The following is a 25,812-nucleotide window of genomic DNA, read 5'->3' as shown; positions in this document are numbered from 1 at the left end:
TCAAACGGCAAAAGAAAAAAAAAAAATCCACCAACACCTATTTTGACAGCGTTTAGACTGAACATGAAGGAAATCTAAAATGAACAGACAGAACTGCACTGGAGGAAAGAAAATATCACTGCTTATACTATTAGATCTCTTCGAACAAGATAAAAATGACAGGTTGTAACAGAAGCATTAACTTGTACAATAATTCTGCTCACATGCGCAAGCCCAGTGCTGTTTTCAACATGCACCATGAAGAAACTTATGCGTGTTAAACACCATGAATAATTTCATTGTTCTTAACAGGGTGCTCAGCTTGTCCAAAGGTGTGAATATAGATGACATCATTTTGTTTGGTGTGTAGTTAGACATGCTGCTACCCACATCGTTTAAATTGCAGACTTAACAATTAGAAATTTATTTGGAATTTTAAATGTATATTCCTCCTATGGAACATTATCATACCTCAGCTTTTCAGAACTGAACATCATGAGAACTTTCACTGGCAGACGTGGATTGAACTATAAGTTTATCGATAACACAGAAGTTATTCTCGTCACTAAGCAAGGGTTCAGTGACTTTTTTTGCTCAGAATGAAAAATTAAAACACAATATTTTGTGCAAGTTCAAGTATTTAGGTTGATTGCTGTAATTACCTTTGACCAATAATAAATAATAGAACATAAACTTGTATTTCATCTGTCACTGTCCTAAATGATATGGCGTTTCGCAGAAAGACTTTCGGTAACTCAGAAGTGTCGTATCTCTATGTGACTCCAGGAGGTTAAAAAGCTAACAAAGCACGAAGAAAAGCAGATATTAAAGTCATGGGAAGGAATGACCTGCAGAACTTTGTCACAAATCATTGTTTGTGATAATGTGTCAACCAGCATCTGCCAGTCCATGCAAAAGGAAAACAAGGTAAATAATTAATTTGATTTTAATAATAAAGAACGCAAAATCCACTTCTGATATTCTACCAAGTAAGCCCGAGACTCTCATAATAATGTTAAACCAGTGAATTAGAAACACGCAAATCAAAGAAATATTCAAACTAAACTGTCAATATGCTATTATTTAAAAAAATATCTATTTAATTACCCACTCTAAATAATTCAAATGCAAGACAGAAATGGAGATAAAACACTAACTCTACTAACTTTGAAGTGTCTGTTGATTTCATCAAATGTGTTTGCATCTTGAGGCACCCGGCTTCTGATATCTTCAGAGTCAGTGAAAATACTTTCTAGGTGACACCATGTGCGTTGAACTTCCATCCAAATGGAAATGACAGAATCTGCCATGTTTAATTTATTTTGCTAACCCTTCACTTGTTCAATGAAATATACCACATATTTTCTTTTCAGAATCATTTGCAGCTGAACCTAGAAAAACAAAGAACAGGGAAAAACTGCACTAATCAAAATAATTTATCACATAGAGGAACTAGAGCTAATAAGAGTTTAACAAATTCTCCTGTAACTTGTTATTATTGCATATCATAACAGAAGACATCTTTAAACACTGCAAATGGACAGCATAGTATTAAATTATTTTTTTAAAAATCTAAGAAAATATAAGCTTAGAAAGAGGTAATTTTTTTTAACTCCCACATGGAGACAAGGATTTTTTTAGAATATATATAGTTACATAGCATACCTATAATTTTCCAGGACTAACATCCTGAGAAAACATAACTCTCTCCAATAAAGATTCAGGAAAAAAGTTTTAACTAACCAAGTGTATCAAGGGAGTGAACAAAATCGATATACTTGTAGTATTTCTATTAATTAAATCCTTACTTGGTTGTTATCCAAGTTTTCAAGCAGCTGTTCATCTGATTTTAATGAAGGAGCTCTGTTCCTGTGATGCTCTTCATAAGAAAATTCCACGGCAGCCCATGTTTGGCTGATTTCTGCCAAAAACTGGGAACTAGAAGAGTAGTAATAACATCTGTCCATACATATCACATTTCACATTTTGAGTTGCGAACTTTAATTAAATTATATTTAATTCACAGTGATGGTAAACTACACCACAGACAAGAAGTTAGTTTCCCCAGGCTGTGAATTTTGCTCCCTAGGTAAGTCACATGAAAATATTCACTTATTATCATTAATTTCTTGAAATAAACCTTACTCAAACAAATAGTTTGTTACATGCTATTCTGCAAAAACAGAAGGAAAAAATGGGCACCTGTCACCTTTTCAGTACGCAACTCTTTCACAGCGTTGTCAACTATACTGTGGACTTCATCTTCTCCTTTATGAAGCTGGAATCCCAGAGGGTCTGTCAAGGTAGTGTCTTCTGCTATAAAAGCCTGACCTATAAAGAAAAACGACAGCAGAGAGCAAAATAAGTAAATGAATAAGAAAAAAACAGACATAAGCCCACAACAAAGCGTTCAAATGGAATCCAAGTAAAAAACAATGAAATAAGTTATATGCACTCTAGATACTGGATATACTTACAGATTATCACCAAAACTGTGAACTCAATCAGCCTAGATGAAATATTTCTTGATGCTGTTACTGGGGCTTTTTTTGGTTTCGTCTTGCACTGTGACATACTGTGTTTCATAACACTAAAAGGCAAGGTTATTTGCACAGCTGCCATTGAAGCTGATGTAAACTACAGACGCAGTATTTGCACACTAGAAATCTTGGGGAGTGGTGGGAGTATTTACCACATGTTGTTACTGCTTTGTGCGACATCAAGTTAAAAAAAGCAACTTTAAAACTTTAATCAAGGCTTGGTTTTGAAAAGACAACAGTCAATCATTTTTTTTATTTAAAAAAAAAAAATCACAAAAAATTTATGCTAGGCCTGTTTAGGAGCTTTCTCCATTAAAAGTAATTTAAAATCTGCTTCCACTAAAACTGCATGTGAAAAATGCTTGGTATATTGGAACAGAAACATTCTGTTACGCTCACTCTCTCTTGAGTTTTTATTTCAGCTTTCTTCATTTTAAAAATGATTGAAAATTGAACTTTTTTTTTTTCCCCAGAATGGTTAAAAAAAATGTTATTCAAATTTTGAAAACCAATAACTGGTCCATGTTATACCCTAGGAATCAAAACCAATGGGATTGTCTTTGAGAAATTAAAATAACTTTTTTTTTTTTTCCCCTTTGATTTATACAAACTTCTCTGCTTTTCCAGCTATATGATCAACAGTAGCGTAAAATGTATGTATCTCTCTCCCTTCTGGCACCCTTCTGTTTTTTAAACTACTGTCAGGTCAACAGTCTCCCTATGTACTAATTCTTAAAAAAATTACTAGCAGGCTGGCCTTTCAGGTGGCCTTTCTTTCCTTACCTTCCATTTCCCTCTGCCCGTCATTTCCTCTGTTCGCTACCAAGAAACATTCTCTTTTGCTATCTAGGAAAGTTTGTAGCCACATTTCTTGGTTTTCTTATAAATATTTAATAGGAATTATTACTGGGAAGTATTCTCCTGTCTCAGACGCGGCAGAGAACCTTTCAGGCCTAGCGCTATTTTCAGGCTCAGTAGGGAGACAGCCAAGTATGGAAGAACCCTCTAATTTAGCAAGCCAGGTCTGCCTTCAGACAATTAGGTCCTTTTGTCTGAGCAGAGACCACAAATTCACTTCTCAACCCACAAGATACCTTTGTCTCAAACCTAAATCTCTGCTCCACTTACACGTTGAATAGCTGGCAGCAGTGGCTCCACCACATGCGTGACAGCACTCCTGCATCTATGAGCATGAGAGACCATCGCTGGGGTCTCTTTGGCTGAACAGTTACTCTCGTCATATTCATGACCTGGTATCAACGTCTCTCTCCGATCGCAGGATTTGCAACTCCAGTATCGCTCTCAGCGATGACACCAGATTCTTCACCTTTAACTCCAAGCCCCTGTATACATCCCAGGAACAAACTTTTTTATCCTGTCCTAGTTTGACGTAAAGGCCGCATTTCCTAAGGAATAGGATTAAAATAATTGTGACAGTTACCTGCCATTTACAGCCACCTTGTTAATAACTTTCAGAAACGTTTCGGTTTGTCAGAAAACTCTACTTTCCTGTTTCACGTGCAGAAGTGTGGGAGAGTTGTAGTTAGCGCAAGCCTAGGAAAGATTTTATTGGGGTCATTGGTTTATGTGTCAGATAAAGCAAAGGCTCTGGAAATGTACTTTCCAGCATGGCACTTAAAGTAATGGAACTGTATTAATACTGCATTTACACAGTGATTTTATGATTACAGTTGGATCGGAGCCATTTACTTTACCACAGCCCTAATGATTTAAGTCTAATTTTCTTATTAATTATTTCACTGCAGGTGAAAGTATCCATAAATTTAATATATTCAAAGCCACCATTCAGAGGGGTAAGGGAGACTCATCTGCACGCTGGAGCACGATGAACACGATGCAAGTGATCAGCTCACGGGCAGTGATCAGCATCTTCTCTATTCCATGACCCTGGCACGTGTGCCACAGTGAATGACGCAAAAGCAGAAGGGGAACACAGTTATCTCAACCCTCTCCTCACTTTTTCCACCCCCTATCACAGCATATGACCCCCAGTATCATAACGGGCTAAGTAGAGTCACAGCATTTTGAAGCAGTGTAAGCCAAGGCATCTGCTGTTAAGTCTGATTTTTCTCTTAAAGCCCTACTAATTGGGCATGCAACGAAACCTATTTATTCCTGAATGGAACAAACATGTAAAGAAGAAGAAACTTTATACCCATTAGATTCAAGGCTTTCTTTCTTTCACACCCAACTGCTATTCTGTTCTATCACAGCTGTTCCTTCAGTGTCCTGCAAATGGTCCGGGGACCTTTGTTGCTATTTTTTGCTTCATACTTCCCTTGTCCCATTGGAACTATCTTCTGCAGGGCTACTATCAACAAAAGACTGCAAACACCTGAAGCAAAGAAAGTGCCTTCCCTTTAAATACGAGTATCTTTGCTGCAACTCCCAACACTCTGGAGATATGTCTAAGGGCAGAGCAGATAAATCTCCACAAATTCCACCCGTCTCTAAACATAATGACTTTCTTCTGTCATAAAACCCCACCTTCTTTATTCTTTCACACACTGCTTCAATTCAGAGAAGCGACAGCACGGTTTTGACCATGGTACCTCCACGGCGACTGGAAACTCATCCAGAAGAATAAAGTTTTAAAGAAAAGCCCCCAAAACAAAACATGTTCCAGAACATTCGGTTTGGACATGAGTAACAAATCCACTGAAACATCAAAGTGGGTGGGAAGAGTGAGGAAGGGGTGGCACTGAGACAGATAAATTGCAGAAAAAGACAGCTATGGAACCTGCCTTGGCAAACCTTCTGAGCTCCACATCCATCTGTTCCACATTAATCTGTCTCCACTGGGTTTTAGCCCAATCATCAATGTTGCTCTGAAACAGAAAGTACAGATAAAAGTGTCAACAACATTTGGTAAAGACAAGCTTCTGCTATATAACAGATAAATGGACGCAGGGGAAAGCCCATCACACAGCAACAGCTCCCGGACCTTATTTTTTCCAACCCTACACCACCGCTAGCTAGAAAGCATGTAAAATAATACACCTTCTCAAAATTCGGCCCAAAAGCCAAGCATTTAAACAGTTTAAATACTCAACAACAGTTTCTGAGAGGTATACATACCTATCTTTATTGCACTATTGAACATACACCTATATCCACTGATAATATACAGATGCACCTGGGAGATGCAGGGGAAACTGCCCTGCACCCCCTCCTGGCAATACAAATGTTAGGCAAACAATACTGGAAAGAAAATCTAGTCCATATGTTTTTAACCTTGCCTATGAAAAACAACTTTTTGAGGCAAACAGAACTTTCCAAGGCCGATTTCCCACACAGGTCTGTACACTGACTTTTCTGGACTCGTGCTTCCGGCCTTCTACAGCTTTCTATGTACAATCCTCAGTTCTGAAGTGGAATTTTCTAGCTTTCTGAATTTCCACTCAATTATTTTAATTATTCAAGGAAGTTATTAGTATTAAAAAAGCTCAAAAGGAAACTACAAATCTTGTTTTGCTTTGGGATTATCATCTTGAAATTGATTAACTTGAGAACAGAGATATTTTTACTCTGGGTATCCTAAAACATAGCAACTATAATTTCAAAACCAAAAGGAATATGATAATCTGCAGGATTTAAATTTTTTTTTAAATCACAACTATATGCACTTCTAGGATCAAATTAAGAGTATAACATTCAGAATAAATTCTAACTTTATAATACCTTTTAGAAAAAAATCTTACATTAATATAAACACTAATATCCCAAACTTTCTTGAGCAACCAGTCTTTGACATTGTTTCATTTGCTTGTAGCCTGGAATAGCTAATTCAAATAGTTTTGCAGATTCCTTCATTAGTAATGTTTCCTTTTCCAGCATCTCAATCTCTTCATTTGCCTTGAAGAAGAAAAGAGTATTCAGTAAAGTACAGTTATAGGGTATATTAAGCGTATCTAAACCTGGCAGTGAAATCCATACATCCTGTATACATGAATCCATATGAAAAAAACCGAGAGAGATTGTTGCAGAGAAGTTAGAAAGCTACATTTGCATTGTCTGTGAAAGCACCCAAAACGCATACCAAGCACTCTACATTTGAAGTATAAAAACAAAAACTGCAGTTAACTTATACTCTTGTAACGAATCTCTTAACTTATTAAATCACTTCTCATTACTTTAAAGTTGTACAAATGCTAACAAAGTCCCTTCTCTACGTTTTAAAAAGATCCACTAAATATTCCACTCCAGACTAGTCTATTCACGAGCACATTATGCCTACTTTTTAAAAGAATATTAATAAAGAATATCTAAGCATTACGAATTTTTTATTTTATCAGTGAGCATATGCAACACTGGAAGAGAAACAATGGAAACACAGATTTGGTGGTGATTTTTAAAATTTAACCCTTGATATTTAACTGATAGAATTATAACAGTTTCTTACAAATCAACAACAACAAAAACAACCACCAAAAACCACCACCCCAACCCACAAACCACAAATATTTTAATACGTACATCAAAATATCATTAGATTTAGCATGGAAATTGCATTAGTACAAGCAAATATGTTTTTCTGAGATTCCTCATTACCTTAACGAGATGAGCATATGCATTTTCCACATCACACTGAAAGGGAGCTTCCGTCTTAAAATCTTTCTCTGAGTTCTATCTGTCTCCCCTGACAAAACACAGGCAATGACACCTGTCACTGATCATGTTCTCATAAAAAAAAACCCAGAGATAAAAAAGACCGATCACAGAATTCAACATACATAAAATGCAGTTTATTTCCTTCTGATAATTGCATTTCCTTCTGATAACTGCAACCTCAGATGCCTGAAGAGCAGTTACTTTGTGCTCTACTGACACAGGTCTCCTCTTAACAGCATTCAATTTTTCAGACAATTCTCATTTAACAGAGTAAAAAAATATCTTGGAGGAAGAATATCACACACAGCAGAAGTACATCAATAAAATTTGTATATTAACAGTGAGGATACCCCAACACCTGCCTATAAATCAGAAATTATAGTGGAGGATTTATTTAACCGCAGACTATACTCTGTGTCATAGCTTTTACTAGAATTTTTGTCAACTGTAAAATAATTACTTGTATGGATCATTGGTAATCATAAACTACTTGAACTTAACGAACTCAGTTACTTTATATATAATCACATAAAACTTGTTCCAAAAATACTGGGGAATCTTCCACGCAGTAAAATAGAGAGCTCCACTCCTGCCACCTTAATACTTAACATATTTTCAAGGATATAAAGCTGAACTGGAAATAGCTTTCTCATTCTACACATCTCCCCAAGATGTCTAGAAAAAACAGTCCGTAAACCTTCAGAAAAACCCATTACATCACAATGAAAAAAATACTTGGACTTTCTTTGTCCGTGTCAAAAGAAAGTACAAGAAAGAGAAGCTTAAAGCCAAATCATTTCAGAGTAACTGGAAGACTAGTTTAAGGTATACATCAAAAATCCTACATTTATTTTCCCAGCCAACCCCTCGATCTGGTTTAGACCAGACAGATGCAGAAACAGAAATTCCACTGTTGACTGGAAAACTCACTGAAACTGGTGAGAAGCCTTCATTTTGACTAATTAGGTTATCTGATGAAAAAGAGTAGTTGAACTTTTACCCAATTCTATTTAGTACTCTCTGCAGTGTAGTGCATCTCCCAAACCAGACCAACTAAAGGTCTCTCACACACAGGTGCTGATCTTAAAGCCAGAGCTTAATAAGGTCTTCCTTCAGTCTCAGCAGGAACCACTGCAGCTGTAGTGCTTTCCCACCTCTTCTTACCACTGTGCTTTGTTCGATTCAGATAATTCCTCCAAATTTCACTTGCTACGCAAAGTAATTATAGCTGGAACCGGTGTGGGGCAGAACACATACAGAAACAAGTGGCTGGGGATGCCTGCAAGACAATATCACCTGACAGGCACCACATCCCAGCTTTTGTATCTGTATTTGAACAGAGCTCCAAACTACTGCTGTGTTAAGGAAGGAAAACCAATGCAGGAAATACACTCACTAGAGTTTCTATATGGCTCAGCTCCTGGGAGGAGTCTTAGGAATGTGAAGATGACTTGGTCAATAGAAAAAAAAAAAAAAGGAAAAAAAAAAGGAAAGAAAAAAGGGAAAAAATAACTACAGAATTCATCAGAACAAAATATAACAGATTTCTTTTTTAACTGATTTTTTTCCATTATTCACATAAAACAAGTCTTCTACAGAACATACAAAAAGCTACTCGTGTTATGGCTGGCAGTTGAAAAGGAGAGAAAAGAGGAGAATGGAATTACTTGAAATCACTGAGATCAAATACTACTTAGAACTATATACGCATATGTAAACATGAAATATTACTTTTGATACAGTACCTTTAACCAGGCATAAACTTCGCCTGGCATCTTCCGTCCGTAGCTTTCTAACAGCGCAACCGTCTCTTTCCAAGGTTCAAAGCGTTCATCAGCAGTTGTCTGCCTCTCTTGCACAGACAAGAGATGGCCCATGATTTCTACCAGCACACAGTGGTCTCCCTTGGTCACCTCTCTTTGAAGTCCAGCATCTGTCGCTTGTATAAATTCTTCTAAATCAGTCAGGCTACCAAAGAGAGAAAGATGTAATTACAAATAGAGCAAACATTCCTCACTATCATGAATAAACATGTAGTAAGTCCTACTGGTACTACTAGCGGCACTTATGCTGTTTTAAAAAATAAGTAGTTATTTATAAAATAAAAATAATAAAGTTTTATTATATAATTTTAAGACATTTTGGGCCTGACTTCCAGAGATGGCAAGTGCTACTATTGAGAATTAACCCAATAGGATACGCAAGTACAATATCTGGAAAAGAAACACCAAAACAACAAACCAAAATCCAAACCAACCAACCACCCACTAAAAACAAACAAAGAAACAAAACCCCAAACACTAAGAAAATAAAAATAAAAAAGCTGCAAACTCAGCTCATTGAAATATTACTTGTAAAAAGATCTTAAATTTATAGTCATTCTTTTAATGCATGTAAACACGCACACACACATTCCATTTTACCTAACAATGACATATCTCAGGAGATACTCCTTAAACATCCAGCTCTATTTCTCACTAATATTTAGCAAGCTCACTTTGTATCCACTTTAAACTACCTTTCAAAAGTTTTCGAGTCTTCAAAGTTGCTTATCCAAACGTATTTTCTTAAATGTCAATCTAGAGCAGAAGTGAGAGAAATCAATGCATGTGCTCCTCCATTTCCACACCCCACACCCCGACTAAATAGCCAGTTACTAAAATAAGTGGCTTTCTTGCCTGCTTTTTAAACAGTTTAATAGTGGGAGGCCGTTGAGAGACTTTGTCAGTAAGAGGCATCTTTGTGGATGCTAAACCATAAGCATGGAGACGGAATTGCTTCATAAATTCAGACCAGTTCTCCAGCCAGTGAGACACAGAGCTAGCAAGAGATCTCCTGTACTCCAGGAGGTGTTGGTAACATTTGCTACTCTCTCCATAATCTCCTGCCTGATTTCAGACAGATCAAACATGGCCATATCATTCTTAACATCAAAAGAAAAGTTTTGTTATTTCAGTAAGCGAGACAGTAATACCAATTGGTTAAATTTACATGCAGATGAAAGACTGGAATTCCACCCCTTTTCCCCAGAGATCTATTAACAAGAAAAATTACAATCCACTCAGCTGTTACTATTTTGGGTTTACATTTAAAACATATAAAACCAAACTGAATACATACCCTTTGCAAGTTATTCAATGCTGAACTTTTCAGGGACCATCCATAATTCGGGTGACCAGTTTGGTGGATACTCCTTTACTCGTCTAACAGGTGCAGTTACCATTATGTGCAGATTTACAGACTTCAACATGGCACCCAAGGTGGAATCTCACAGCAGGGGAACCACGAGATAAATATTCAGCCAATCTAAATTAGCTTTGCATAAAATGGACAACTTCATTCTGTTGCTCATGGATGCAGAAGTGGGTGAAAGCATGAGTTAGCTTTCAGAAATGAATGGGACTACACCTCTACAAACTGCACAACTGCGAGAACAGATGAGGCTCAGGATTTGAAGACTGATGCTATTAAATGAGTTTGCAACTAAAAATGAGCTTCTTGCAGCTTACAGTTAATTGGATTCATTATTCCCAAACACAAGAGGAGAAGCTGTACCTGGTAATCTTCTGATCCCAGGTGTGCTGCTACGCTTTCCACCTGGGCAGACGTCTGGAAAACATCACCCAGGAGTTCATCTACTAGGTCATAAAAACCATCACCAGCCTCTTTATCTAGAGAAGCTTTAAGTTGTATCTCTGTGCCATTAAGGATCATTTGTGCTTGAAAAGTAGAGCTGGCTTCAAAGTTCCTTCTGTGTTCTGAAAAAGTCTAAAGAATACATTATGGTGTTGTATAAACCATCAACGACAATGTCATCGACATACTCTATATGAATCTTCTGAGAGGCTGAGGAGGAATGTGCTTTGAAGAGCTTTTCATTTCCCTAAATAAGCACACAAAGAAAAGACATCTGAAAAGTATTTTAATAAATGGTTGTGTTAATAATGTATACCTTTACTCAATACACATCCTTGTTTCAGTATAATTTTATATAATTGGTGTATATTGCAAAACAACACTCTAATATTTCTCGTACTAAGTGTGCTCCTGGATCGTACTTCGGTCAGTACAGGAGACTCATGAACCTCCTTGGAATCACATTTACATTAGCAAAAGCCAGTGCAAGGATGAAGGCATCTCAGCGATGAAAAGACTACAGGCTGGCAGAAAACTATCAGACAAATCAGTAACTTTGATGGAATATCCACATTTTGTAAGACTACTTCTGCATGTTTGTTCTGCATTGCAGTATCAACGCTTGTTATAGTTAACTAAACATTAAAAAGAAACCTTATTTGGACCTTTTAAGTAAATATCAGTATAAATAAATATAGTATAAATAAAGACAATAATACAAATAAAATTAGGTCTGAAACTGAACTCGAAGGTACTTTGCAGATGGTAACGCTAAGGTTAATGTTGACAACAGACACAAAGATTTGTTGCAGTAGGCACAGAGGCAGGTCCCTCAAAAAAATAGCAAAAATGGGGCAAAGAGACAAAACCCCCTGCTTCCGCATTCACATCTTGTTCAAATTCCTTCGACTCAGTCTCTTGTAGTCATGTAAAGCAGCAGTTCATATTAAAGGATATTATAATTTGATTTAGCATTCATAAGTAAACTGGTTAATTAAATTACCTCTTCTTCATTTTTAATTACACATATAAAGGAAGCAATATTCACATTTAAAATCAGAATTATTTCACAATATATCTAGTGCAAAAAAGTGCTTCAGGACAATTTCTCCAGCTGCAGAAATTACTTTACCCATGGGGATCACAGGAACTACATAGCTCAGGGTAACAAAAATGAGACAGCAGCACTATCATGACTGCAGCCTGCTAGTCAGTCCCAATCTACCAACTTTTAAAAGCCCTAATGTTCTTTTCAAATGTTGCCAAAATTGTTCTCTCTTCTCCCTATTTGTCTTCAAATGTCAGCCTTAAAATTTTATGCAGTTTGTGCAATTACACAAATAATTGAACAAAAACATAGAGGTGACCAAGTATTAATATTCACCCATATTAATTTAACACCCATATCACCACACGCAAATACAGCTCACTTGGCCACCACCTCAACAAGATGACAGATCTGGTAGCTATCTTCTTGCAGCATTTTCTAGCAGCAAGTCTTTCCCTTTTGCCATGGAGGTATAATAGAGCTTCTTTTTTACCTTTCCTAAAAAGAGGGCGTGTTCCATCCAAGCGCTCACAATTCCCTGGATTGATCTAACATTGTCCTTTGATTGCCGAACTCTCAGCTCCATATCACACACTGACATTTTCACTTGTTTGATGCAGTCCCAGCAGGTTGTCGCCTACCATGTGTGTATCTCTTCTGCTTCTTGTAACGGGCCATCAACAGTTCTCAGCTCTTTTCCAGAGGATACTCTACCTCCAGAGTGGTCTGCATTTGCTGTACAGCTGAGTGACGAATCGAAGGTTTCCCATACACTGTTCATGGGAAAGACACCACAGGTGAGGTGAAATCGCTCTAATGCCCCACACGTGGTATTATGCACTTTGCTGGGCGGAACAGCTATTTGAAGAAGGTCTATAGACTATGAAAGGGAAACCATGCAAACCTTGAATGTCTCAAAACAGACCAGGCTGCCGGGCAGAAGGCAAGCCACGGGAGGGCAACTGGATCCACAGTCTGGAAGATCCAGAGTGGCAGTGTCCTCAAGTATCTAACACTCAGCTGAGGCCAGCGTTGCCAGCTGAAGCATAAGTTGTGAGTGGGATTCTGTTAGATAAAGATGTCATAGCTCCTTTCAACAGCAGGACAGCTAGAGCCATGCACATGCTCACACGCGTTGCACAAGTTGCAAAGGATGAGTAGAAGAAAAAAGGAAAAACAAAACAGTTTGCTAACGTATCCCCCCATTATGAACCTTTGCAAAACCGTTCCTTTTCTCATGTATAGCTAAAGCAGGATCTGTAATGCTGGGCTGGTTTGACATCATTTCACATCTCTCAATAAAGCTACTAGCTAGAAGAAGGAAAGAAACAGTTTTCTCTATTTATCCTTTCAGAAGCCTCAACACAATGACTTTTTGTTTACTTTGCATTTAATCTCAGAATCAAAGGCATTAGAATACCTTTTGATGACTGGAGTATAAGAAAGTATACAGGAGACATCTTTTAATTAGTATTCATCAATTTAAGGGTAAGGATTTAAGGGCTTTTTGAAGTTTGATAACTTAAAGAACCACTGTATTTTACAGGGTAAGAGCTAACTTATTATTACATTCCTCCATGTGTCTCTGGGGAAACCATGTACAACTGTACTAACGTTCTTCACTGTTTAAAGTAAGAACTCTCCCGTAAGCAGATATAGGACAACTAGATTTCCCCACTGGAAACGAAAGACAACAAAAATAAATAAGATTTAAGATTTTAAGATTTACTCATACCCTAGAATATTACTGTAATCTTATGAATGTGAAGTCAAAGAGAAACATCAGATACAGATTTAATTACAATTACAAATAGATACATTAGGATCAAAATTCACACTCAGAAAGCCATTTTTGGGACTACGCTTAATTAGAGGTTGGTCTAAATTAAACTGACAAATTTCATCCACCTGAACTTTCCACTCACAGTAGGTCTGATCTTCATATTGGTCAGGGAATTTCAACATCTCCACATATTTTTGAGAAATAAAAGCAGCTTCTGGACTTCATAAGACTCTACATGGAAAAAACTACACCTAATCAGCTTTCTTCTTTTAATGATAGCAATTCACAAACAAATGCTGGTAAAAAGATTTAGTTTCACACATTTTTCATTTTTAAATTAAGTTCTCTGTACGCTGCCCATTTTTAAGCTATCCATAGCTTTACCAAATTGAACTAGAGTGGAAAAGATGCATAAAGACAGAAGTGAGAACACTGGGAACAATTAAAACTCTGGGGGGAAAAAAGGAGGATATGCATGTTACTTGTATGTTACTTGCATGTTACTAGCTATGTCAGTCATCAACCGTTGGAATTGTTATTATTCAGTAATTTAATTCAGGTGCGTCTAATGCTCCTACAGGAGCTTTCCAACCTTTCTGCTGCCACCTGAAAGCTTGTTTGCTGAAGGATCGAGAAAAGAGGGAGAGATGGGTCACAATTTTCAAATAACTTGGATGTCTAGGTCCCCCCCAAGTACCTTTGGAAGTCGTTGTCACCACAGAACAATAATACTGTTTATGTGGGATGTGTTAGTGCTAGTCCTGAAGCAGAGAAATTCCTGCTAGCTATTGACTCATCCAAACAACCATCCAGCAAATCTCTTACAGTTATTAAAAAGGCAATTCTGAGAGCACTACCGAGTGCATTTCAATGCAGAAACGCAAAGTTTCCAGAACGTGCCATAAAATTTGAACTGTGCACACGCACAACATGGATGTTAAATTTGCTTGAGCAAGAGACCATTTTATGCAGATCACACTTGTTCAGTGATTAGCAATGCCTTATTTAAAGGCTGTTAACTTTCCTTTAAATCAGCGACTACGAACACTTACAGGTGAGGCAGAGATGAGAAGCAGAACCAAAATGTCTGTATTCGTTCCTTTGGTTCTTTAGACAATTTAAGGCTTCCTGAAGCAAGCGGCGTATTTTTGTTAATTATTTCATTCCCTTCTTTCACCTGTTTATTGGAACAGAAATTAAGCCATTATGAACTACCAAGAAAATAATCTTTTATTTTTGCATCGTGACATACCTTTTTAATGTGTTCATCACATATATGTCCACAGTTATCCAGTTCCTCAAACTGTTAATGTTTTCTGAGGGGGGGGAAGGGGGGAAGAGCAGCCTACTGCTGTAAAAGAATTACCAAACAAGAGGCCAGCAGAAGACTCCTCTGAGGATGCCTCCCATTTTCCTTGCTATGTTTAAAGTTAAGACAATTTATCTGCCTTATGAAAGAGTAGATCTAACGCTGTATGTATTATCTGAATTCAGTAAGAAAATAAGGTTGGAAAGAAACAGCGTAAACCCCAGAATCAAATGCAAGATACTCATTTAACTGCTATTAATGCCAAAAGTGTCAGTCTAAGGAAAATTCATTTACTCCAAATGTGTAGTTAGGTATGAATTATTACTGCCTTATACTTGCCACAACTAATTTGCAGTACTTTGACAGAGTTTGAGTGTGATGTATACAATGTCACAGAAATGTTTCCCTAAAAGGGACTTCGAGATTAATTAGCCTGTGTTCCTGCCCCAAGATGAGGTCTCCTATACCTATGCCATTTCCGAGAGACAGTTTTCTAGACCTCTCTGAAAGAGAGATGGTGGAGTTTCCAACTCTGGAGACATTCAAAACCCGCCTGGACACGTTCCTGTGCAACCTGCTCTAGGTGACCCTGCTCTGGCAGGGGGGTTGGACTAGATGATCTCCAGAGGTCCCTTCCCAACCCTACCGTTCTGTGGTTCTGTGATTTTTCACTAATGAAGAGCCTGTCACCTCCCCTAGCAATCTATTCTAGCCATTCATTACACTTGCCATAAAGTGGTTTTCCCAGTCATCAGACTTGAACCTTCTGCACTTTAAATTAAGTCCATTACGTTCTGGATGTAGAGAACAGGCGATTTCCTTCCTGTATGCAGAAGTCTTTAATGTATTTGAAGATTTATGTCTGTTCTCTGTCTTTTCTTCTTCAGCCTCAATAATCATCAACAGATGATCTTTCCTGAAGTGTAACACTTAACACCTGGGCACAACACTCCACTGGAGGCCTTATCAAGGGTGATTAACATGTGAGATTTCTCCTTTTGCCTTTCAGGACAATAACGTGTTTGAACATCTTACATACTGACCTCTTTCTTAATAACATGACATCACTTACTCAGGTTCTACAACTCCGAAATCCTATTTTGAAGAACTGGTTTTGATCAGTTGTTCCCTGTCTTACATTCTAATTGTTCCTGCTTAAGAACAATGCCTACCACTGCAGAGACACACTCCAACTACCCAGGCTAATGATATGCTACACTGGATGGAGAGCCTGGACGCATCTGCCATCCATGAGATCCTCCATCCCTAGTACAGTCAGGTGCAGAATGTTAGTGAGCGGGGAACCTCTCTGTTTCCTTGAATTACACTTCAGATCTGGCCTTAGCTAGAGGTTAACTTCGGGGAAAAAAAACTGTATTCAGAACATCATTAAAATGAGAACAGAATCAAAGAACTCAGTTTGATTCTGCAGCTGAAATACATATTAGTCAGTATTCCAAGGCATTCAATTCACAAATAGCCTAACTAGATACAAAGTATAATTTAAGCCATGCGCAAAACTTTTTCTGATAATAAATGAAGAACAGTTTTGTGTGTGTGGATACTGACCTTGAACATGGATTCTAAACCCCAACAGTCATGAAATCCTTCGCAAAGAACAGAGACAAGACGTCTGTCAAGATCCAGAGTTTTGGCTTTAAATTCAGTATAATCGTCTTCATACTCCTGTAACGTTAAAAAAAAATAAATATAAAATGCATGTCTTTTCAATGGGAAGAAAAACTAATGGGCAGCATGCGGTTGTGCTAAACAGCTCGCCTCTGTCACTGAACAAACTTCTGACATTTTTGTATTTCAGGTTTTTCAGTACTATTTTAACCAATGAGCAATGATAAAAGCTATCTAGCAGTGATGCTTTTGGTGTGTTTTTTTTACAGAAACTGAGTTAACAACTGAAGCACTTGCTTAGCAATACGCATTATTTTTAAATAACAGCATAAGATCTATACGTATGTGTACCAGTGCAAGATCAATGTATGTATGTACTACTGATACTTTTGTTTAGGAAGCTTGAGAAGAGGGATGGCCATCTACGCCAGGTAACATCACTCCTTACTTTTATGCTGTTTTATCCTGTTAACTCTCCCATTAAACAAAGAACTTCTCAAGTTTTTATAAGGCCAAATTATTTCTGCATATTAAGTAGGATATTATGAGCGTCAGACTTCAGCTACTCAAATACTTGATATCAAGTCACTAAGAAGATTTTGCCTCTAACTCGTTGTTACATTTAATTAGGTTATCTTAAGAATACACATCTACCATATGTGTTAGGCAACAGAACAACAGTCATTTTCTACAGTGTACCGGTACTTTCTTAATATTCAAGGTAATTAACCATGTTCACGGAGGAGGACTTTTGGAAAAAATATACCAGAGCCAAAAATACAGGTGCACATTAATGCAAGTTCATTCTGGCTTTAAAGGGAGAGCTCCAGCACCTTCTGCTTTGCCCTGTTAGCAACACAAACAGTAACATGCACAAGTAAAGCTCCAGTTGTTCCTTTGTTAAATATGTAAAACACTGATCATCTCTGAGAAAATATTCTTCTTCACAACTTGGTTAAATCTCTTTTCTGCTGCAAGCCACTCAGAAAAAAGAAAACAGAAGTACCAGTAGCCAAGCTGGATAGTTAAATTAAAGCCAGCCTCTTTGGAAAGGCATATCAGATTAACTTGTTTATTTAAGAATCTTCCTTTCTAACCCCCTGCTCCAGAGCTAATGTGTTTTTTGTTTGGTTGATTTTTAAACACACTGCACAAAACCACACATATATACCCAAAACACATGGTTGATGAACTACATGCACTTCTTCATAGCCAATGAAGAAATTCAGATTCAGTTCTGTGACTGGGTGTGATATGTTTTTGAAATATCTATATTTTACACATCAAAAATCTACTTAAGACAATCAGCCTGAGAAGCCCGTATCTGTGCCCTGAAAGCTAAGCATCCCTTGGTCCTCTCCGGGGTCAGACGCCCAGTCACATCACAAACCTGACCATTGCTCTGTTCTGGATCTGGGGCAATTACATCCATATATTAACCCGTCCCGTACTGCACATTGGCTATTCAGCAGCACGTAAAACTTGTTCTTGGAAATATGTGGACACTATCCATGTATCATACACTGAACAACATGAACCTTGAAGCTTCTGAGAAACAAATTAGCTGTAAGATGACAGCTATTGTTTGATAAAGCTCCTGATTAGTACTGTCAGACCCAAAGGCAAATAGTTTCTGAAGAACCCGGAAAAAAAATATTTTAGCGATGACAGTAATTGGTGCTTGGTATTCCACTTGTACTTCTGTCAACACTAAGCCTGCATGCATGAGTAAGAGTGCCTCAAACCTGAAAACTGATACTCATCAACTCTACTTTACTTGGCAATAAGCTGGAAAGTCAACACACTTACAATGCAAAACGATTGTCCAGAAGCGTGCTATAAAGGCTGCTTTTGTCCTAAGTCAGTCAAGTCACTAAGGAAGGACTCACTGCCTCAGAAGTGCACCAGCTCAAACCATCTTTACAATCTATCTCTGGCCACATATGATAATTGCTGTACTTTACCTAGCAGCTTAAAATTGCTATTCAAGCGTCTCACCGACATTTACATTTATATACAGGGAATATATACATGTATATGCAGGGAAGCCTCCACAGAGATAAAGGCAAAACCCAGAAAACTACATACAGACCTGAGAACGGGTGTCTTGAAACCACATCTCCCCCAGACGAGGATGCTTCAGAGCATCCTGCTGCCTCAGAAAGCAAAAAAAAAAAACCCAAAACAACCAGCAGGTCTCTGATGCCACTCACTTCTCCTTTCTGAGGCAGCTTTATAGCTTTGTTCAGGGATTAGCAGGAATTTAGTGCAAATTGTAAGGGATTTTATCAGGAACTATGAGATTCAGAAGTACAGTATAGCTAGTCCTGACCTTAAGACACAGGAAGCTTTGCTATGGATTTTAAAGCAGTATACCAGGATTTTACTCCAAAGACATTAATAACTTTGCAAGGTTTCTGCATGAATTAAACTTGTGTCATTCATTTAGAGGGCTGGAGCACCTCTCCTATGAGGACAGACTGAGAGAGTTGGGGTTGTTCAGTCTGGAGAAAAGAAGGCTCCGAGGAGACCTTATAGTGGCCTACCAGTATCTTAAGGGGGTCTACAAGAAAGCTGGGGAGGGACTTTTTAGGATGTCAGGTAATGGTAGGACTAGAGGGAATGGATTAAACCTAGAGATGGGTCAATTCAGATTGGACGTTAGGAAGAAGTTCTTCACCATGAGCGTGGTGAGACACTGGAACAGGTTGCCCAGAGAAGCTGTGGATGCCCCATTCCTGGAAGTGTTCAAGGCCAGGCTGGATGGGGCTTTGAGCAGCCTGGTCTAGTGGGAGGTGTCCCTGCCCAGGGCAGGGGGTTGGAACTAGATGATCTTTAAGGTCCCTTCCAACTCTAACAATTCTATGATTCTATGATTTAGTTCAAATCCGGTTTACAATCATTTCTCTGGGTTTTTAATTACCTAGATTAAGCCACATATTTGCAAGAAAAATCAGTGTGCATAGACACATAATATATTTCCTACCACATCTAACAGACCAGTAAATGTATATATTCTGCTAATAATTACATTATTATTAATATATATTATTTTAATAATAACAACTTTAAGAGCTGAGTCTGTTTCAGAAAGTTTGCCTGTTAAAATAAGCTTACCCAAAAAATTTGTTCTTTGCACATGCAGTGATCGCTTTCCTTACGGCGCTGCCAAAAATACCACGCAGCAGGTCGGGGCTCCTGAAGGCCAGCAAAGCTTACACCCACCAGGAGGCTGATCCCCCCTCCTCATCACCGGCATCTCTGCAAACCCAGTACAGCTTGGGGGTACACAGGTGTCAGGAGAACAGGGAAACGGCAGGGACACAGCTAGGGAAATCAGCTGGCCAGAGGATTTTTGTGGGGCAGGGGGAATGGGTGGGTGTAAGTGTAAAAAACCAAACCAAACCAAACCAAAACAAAAAACTCAAAAAACTACAACAAATTGGTCACCCAATAGAGAAGAAGAATTTCATTTAAATGCAGTTCAGCCAGCAAACAGGTTAGAAAAAGTATGTTTTCAACGTAGATTATTTGGGGTGATTGAACGCCACTTGTGATGACAACTTTTTGGACGAGGATGGCAAAGAGAACAGCCATTAACAGAGCACCCTTTAAATCTGCATCTGGGGCTTCTTCATCCCCCTGCTGCTGCCCCAGCACCCCCGGCCGGGGCACACACGTGTGTTCCACACACCATCTGGGTTCACCAGCCTCCTCATCCCAGGAGGAATTTAATCAGTACCTCCCCGTTCTCAAAGATGCTGCCCCAGCTCCACAAAGCATCAGGGTCAAGAGGAAGGAGAAGTGAGGGAATGTGGCTCCATGCCAAGCGGAGGAGCAAGGAGCAGCCCCGTGGTTGGGGCACTCACTCACCGGCTCCGTCCTCATCATCATCCTCCTCCTCCTCCCCACACGTGGCTACCCACCGCAAACCCCCAGAGCATCCTGTGCTCTGAGACCAGGGACCGCTCTGAAGGCAGCCAGGTGTTACAGCCAGTGGGCAGCAATGCAAACTGCATAACACAATCGGGTAGTTCTTTATTTGAATTTATCTTAAAAGTGGATTATATCCTTCAGAAAACGCCATTTTCCAAACTTACAAATACTTACAGCTATGAATTAACACCAAAATCTTGAAAATAACCAAAAAAGTCTCTGGAAAGAACAGATAAACATTCTTTCATCTTATCTTTATCTTATATCTTATCAGATATACATACCATTGCCGCTAGTGAATACAGTTTTAGGAATTATTTTAGCCATGATCACAAGACATTGCTATATACCAATATTTAAAAAACCTTCTCTATTTTTCAAGTAGAATCAACTGATTCCTTATTTACACCAGAACTGGATATAAATTACATCCTAACACAGGAAAAAAGCCTACAGAACCAACTGTCAATCCTGTAGATTGTATGTCAATAATTAATTAACCTTTTTCTTCTTTTGTAATTTTGGGCAGTGTTGTTGGGGGATTTTGTTTCACTTTACCCAAATTTATTTTATTCACCTAAATTTATTATATTCACTCAAATGTCTTTGGTGAGAGCCATTTGAATGCTTCTCCACATGTGGCACTTCTAAGTAATTCAGTCATCTGATTAGGAGAAAGCATCCAGAAGTCTTAAAAAAAGGAATTTCTGGTTTAAGAAGAAGTGGTAGACACTGAACCCATCTGTGCAGTTGTGTGGGAAGCCCATCTCATGCCTAGTTCCATTCAGCACTATAAAATTCCCAGTTTCACAACCTCCAAGTTCGCAGACACTTAAAAATAAGTAAGGAAACAACAGCACAAATGCCTGTGTGCAAGGTGCAGTACTACCATGTTCCTGTAATCCGAAGGATTGTATGTTCTCTTTCTGAGAACTTCCCAGCTTTCCAGAAACTCTTAATTCATTCTGCAGACCTGCTCACTTGAAATTTTCCCCTTGATTCCACCAAACTCCATCCTTTCCAGCTTTTGAAATTCCAACATGTTAATGAAAATTTCCTAGATCAAATGAATCAAAACTAATTAACGGTATGCCTCTACAACAAACAGTAACAAACCTTATGTTTGAGATGTTTTTTGCCTCATTTGACCTTCTCTCTTCCAGTTTGGCAGAATGAGAAGTTCAAATGTGTGCCATCTTAAATAATTAACATGAAAAAGATGGAGGAACAACAGGTAATTCCATCAAGGCTTTATCCTGGTTGAGCCACTTCTAGGATTAAAACACAAATGGAAACGAATTGTCCCATAGAACATACAAATGTAACTCCATTTTACTTTTATCAGATGAAGTTAAAAGAGGCCTAGACAAAAAAGAGCAAGTACTACTAAACGCATACTTTCGTGTATAAACAGATGATTTATTGTCATAACACAAAATGTTGCTATGAAAATTAAAGATAAATCTTTCTCAGAGGAGTAAAACTGAACCTACTTTAACCTCCTTTGTAACATGTGCCAAATTAATTTCCATGGTCTCTGATTTCACTTGAATGAAGTAATTGTTTTATGCCCCAAAGGGATGAAAATAACTGGTTCCTCGTGTGTTTAGAAATGCGCAAAACCTCTTTACTTCAGGAGCAAACCCAACCAGCCGCGGGTTCCCCAGGCAGACTCCTGGTGGCCTGCAGACCCCTAGGCTCAGTTTTGTGATCTACAAAGACTTCGCAGCCACCTCACCCTGAAGGGACCTGCCCACCCAGGGCTGGGCCCTCTGTGGGACCATCTGATTGTCAAGAACCAAGACCATCAGGAAGAGTTAGTTCATGTGTTGTGGACGTACCGGATGGGTAGAAGCAACCACGCTCACAAAACTACAGGCGCAGGATGCTGTCCCTAAGCATCTACAACAACCCCCCAGCCAGAGCACCACGACCTGTCTGCCTGCCGACGACAGCCAAGAGACAATGCATTCACCCCAAATCCCTTTCAGAGATCACTCTGGCAGGCACTGACAGACACTGTAAGACTGGATTTCTTACCCTCTGACAGTATTTTAAAGGGGTAGGATGGAGAGGCCGAGTAGCTAAATAACTGAAGACCTTAAGTACATCATTTCCCAGCTCAGATCCCAAAAGTGAATCTACCACTTCGCAGAAGGGCACCTGAATCAGCAGCCAGCCTAGACTCCTACTGCAACTGCTTCCAGGCTCATGAAAGAATAAAAAAAGTCCCAGAAGCAGCAACCAGAACCTATGACTGCTCCCATCCTACACAACTACTCTAACCACATTAGAAAAAAATATTCTACACTTCTTTTCCGAGCTCAGATTTTTCATCTTTTCTTGCTTGTTGGCACACAAAGGAGCTTGATTTAACATGTGAATGCTCTTGCAGCCCTAATATATCTCACCATCATGACTTACACTGTTATGTCAAGACAAATTATAGATTATTCTATAGCACAGACGTACAAATACAGAAAAAAACATACATCTCATTCTCTCTACCCTTACCATCTTCTACTTCCTTGAAAACGTCCTTAGAAGTAGGATAATAGATGCTTTCTTTGGCTTCCAAGATCTTAATCATTTTTTGATCAACAGGACTCTGAAGGTAGAATTTAACAAAGGAGAAAAAAAGCAATTAAAGATCATGGTCACCTGTCAAAAGAGTAGAAAGACTAGAATTGCACTTAGAGAATTAATGAACAAATATGTCTCAAGTTTACTAGCAGATAAAGGCTGATCCATGCCAGGTAAAATCCATGGAAAGGCCCCAAAAGCTTTCAGTGGGGAATGAACTGGACTCTTCATAATGTTCACTCACCTGCCACAACATCGCTAGTAACAAGCACAGAAGCAGCAGAGGATTCAACACAGCTCCCAATAACATTTCATATTTGGAAAGTAAATAACCTTGCATATCTTTTTCAATTAAAAAGAGCCGTCTCCCTTGTAACAAGCTATGATTATTATCATTAAACAATAGTATCAGTTTCAGAGCCAAATTTGGCAATAATTTCCCAAATATAAACTTTGTTCTCAACCTCATTTTCTCCACAGTTTGAGAAATGTCATGGAATGAAATTTAGAAAAGAACAACAGAATTCCTTACAGCTACATAGCCCTTCATTGCTAACTTTCACTGTCCTCTAATGTTTAACTCTGTTTTTCTTTGGCAACTTATGTGAAGTCTGATTACTTTGGGAAACCACTATAAGCTATTTGCAAAAAATAAAACAACAATAAGTCATTTTGGTGTCTCATTTTTCAGCGTGCGTTGGGAAAGACAAACCAAAAGAAAGTTTTCCTTGGTGTCTACAACAATACCTGAAATCACTTACTTCCTGATTTATATATAAAGGATTGTCTTTTCTTGCTTTCCAGAAGTTCAGCTCAGTTTGGGGGTCTGGATGCAGGCCATGCAGACGAGGTTTGGCAGAATCCTTATTCACAGTGTCATGAATCTGATGTGACCACCTAATAACCATTGATTTGATAGCATGTAGTACTGCCCTGGAATTAGGATCTTGTCTGCAAAATACGAAGAGAGACCCTGAATTTCAAAGCAAGTACTGTATTGTACACAGATCTTCTCCCCTCGCTCCTCTTTACGTTGATGAACAATACCGGAATTGGGAATTCAGTTCTGATCAGAGGAAAAATCATAAGAAAAAACCCTGAAGACAGAGCTAAAAAGGCTGTTTATGAAGACACAGATCCCACTTCCAGATGTATTTACTAATTGAAACCATGGCCAAACACCCTCTCCGAAATTATTTGTAGCAGATCATTTGAATGGCTCCTTGCGATCATTCCAGATGTGAAAAATCTGGAGTTTACTGTTTAATTTTCTAATAAGTAAGTTACATGGAAATCTGGTGTTTGAATGAATACTGATAGTTAACATAAATATTAAATAGATTTAATTTAATATATTTTTATTAAACTTTGCCAGCGTTTACAAAATGAAAAACTAACAAAACACAGCAAAGCATTTTAATAAAATATTAATGGAATATTAAAGTTTACATTCTCCCTTTCACACTCTATTTTTTCCACCTTCAGTCCTTTCATTTGAGCCAATTCATCTGTTCTGCCTCAGTTTTAGCTCCATACTTACGCTATTCCGCCTGGCACCCCCGCTTCCCTGCCACGACATACAGCAGGGAGCCGACCCTCACCAGGGCCTTCCAAATCATCTATTATCGACAGGATTAGAAATCTTACCTTATCCAACGACTGATTGTCAATCAATCATCTCTGTACACAGTCAGTCCTAAACTGAAATCAAACCTTTGGTTTACTTAAACTGCGAGTTCTCTGGGATATAGCTGATATTATTGCTGTTTGTATAGGTAATAGATGCACAGCCCAATGATCAGTGCCGCACTCCTTTTTGAGATTAGTACTCGTTAGTACTCATCTAATTGAAAACAATATGACGTGCGTTTTATGATAAGAATTTAGTTCACATCAAACACTCAAGGCAACAGAGAAGTGTAATCTACTGGAAACACACCGAAAAGGTAATTCAACAGAATAACCCTATTCTGTACTCTGGAAGCATAGTTTCATGTGATTCCAAATTGTGGTGACTCTACAGACAGTTTAAGTCTTGCCTTTGAAATTAATAAATCCAAAACATAGGTTCTTGGAAATTCATGTTTTCATATGACAGAGCAATTACAGTGTTTAACACACATTAATCGCATAGAAAAGACCTTAAAATACATTTTGATGCTTAAAAAAATGGATTAATAAAAATACTATGTTTGGAACACTATTTAATTACTTTCTCATTAATGCAATTTACTACCAGTTTACATTTGAGACTAAAAACCACCAAAAGGAGCTTTTTCTTTTGTCCTTTTTCTCCCCCCTCCTGTGTTGTGTAGGTCACATAATAGCCCTTCCTTACTTATTTTCAGCATGTATTTTATGTAAGTCAATCTTTGCTGCAACTGTGGGAATGAGAAGATGAGTTCTTCCCAGCACCTGTCCTTTCATAATTGGTGTTTTATTTTTCATTATTTCCACATGATGCTTCATATCTTGGGAAACGCAGCCTGGCCAGGACGTATGGTTTTCCTTATTCCTTAGAACAGGCACTAACACCTAGAGGTGAAGAGGGAGAAGTAACATTACAAATCAGTAATAACAGTAACTTGGCTACTGGTGACATACTGCAAACTACTTCTTTAAATCGGAGATGAAGCAGCTAACCCAAGCCACGCTTCTCAAACTCATGACTATTTGAATCAAAATTGGCTTCGTATTTTCTTTTTCTACCAACATAAATGTGTAGTTGAATCTCAGT

At 38.3% G+C, this 25,812-nt stretch overlaps 2 protein-coding genes across 2 annotated transcripts in view; both read right to left on the bottom strand.

Annotated features, from left to right (window-relative positions):
- LOC141738323 (uncharacterized) overlaps positions 1–12,616 on the bottom strand; it is a 134,939-nt gene extending 122,323 nt beyond the window's left edge. The window contains 3 exon segments of the mRNA XM_074573523.1: positions 5,295–5,368; positions 8,897–9,119; positions 12,477–12,616. Of these exon segments, the coding sequence (XP_074429624.1) occupies positions 5,295–5,368; positions 8,897–9,119; positions 12,477–12,616 (437 nt within the window).
- A 3,770-nt stretch (positions 12,617–16,386) lies between these two features.
- DNAH11 (dynein axonemal heavy chain 11) lies at positions 16,387–25,598 on the bottom strand. The gene is made up of 4 exons (XM_074574832.1): positions 25,414–25,598; positions 23,837–24,026; positions 23,007–23,100; positions 16,387–16,613 (listed from the first exon to the last, which is right to left on the bottom strand). Exons 1-4 carry the CDS (start codon positions 25,542–25,544, stop codon positions 16,606–16,608), a joined length of 423 nt encoding a protein of 140 aa, XP_074430933.1. The 5' UTR covers positions 25,545–25,598; the 3' UTR covers positions 16,387–16,605.
- Positions 25,599–25,812: the final 214 nt, after the last annotated feature.

This window comes from Larus michahellis, chromosome 2 (genome assembly GCF_964199755.1).
Source record: "Larus michahellis chromosome 2, bLarMic1.1, whole genome shotgun sequence".
Lineage (NCBI taxonomy): Eukaryota > Metazoa > Chordata > Aves > Charadriiformes > Laridae > Larus > Larus michahellis.
The sequence above is the reverse complement of the archived record's forward strand: the minus strand, read 5'-3'. Positions and strand labels throughout refer to the sequence as shown.

What these genes read in the sequence shown, in the direction of transcription:
- DNAH11 (XM_074574832.1), bottom strand. Translation starts at nt 25,544, where the DNA reads ATGAAGCATCATGTGGAAATAATGAAAAATAAAACACCAATTATGAAA. An exon ending in AAAATACATGCTGAAAATAA is followed by an intron (nt 24,027 to 25,413) that starts GTAAGGAAGGGC and finishes CGTATTTTGCAG; the next exon opens with ACAAGATCCTAATTCCAGGG. An exon ending in CTTTATATATAAATCAGGAA is followed by an intron (nt 23,101 to 23,836) that starts GTAAGTGATTTC and finishes TTCTACCTTCAG; the next exon opens with AGTCCTGTTGATCAAAAAAT.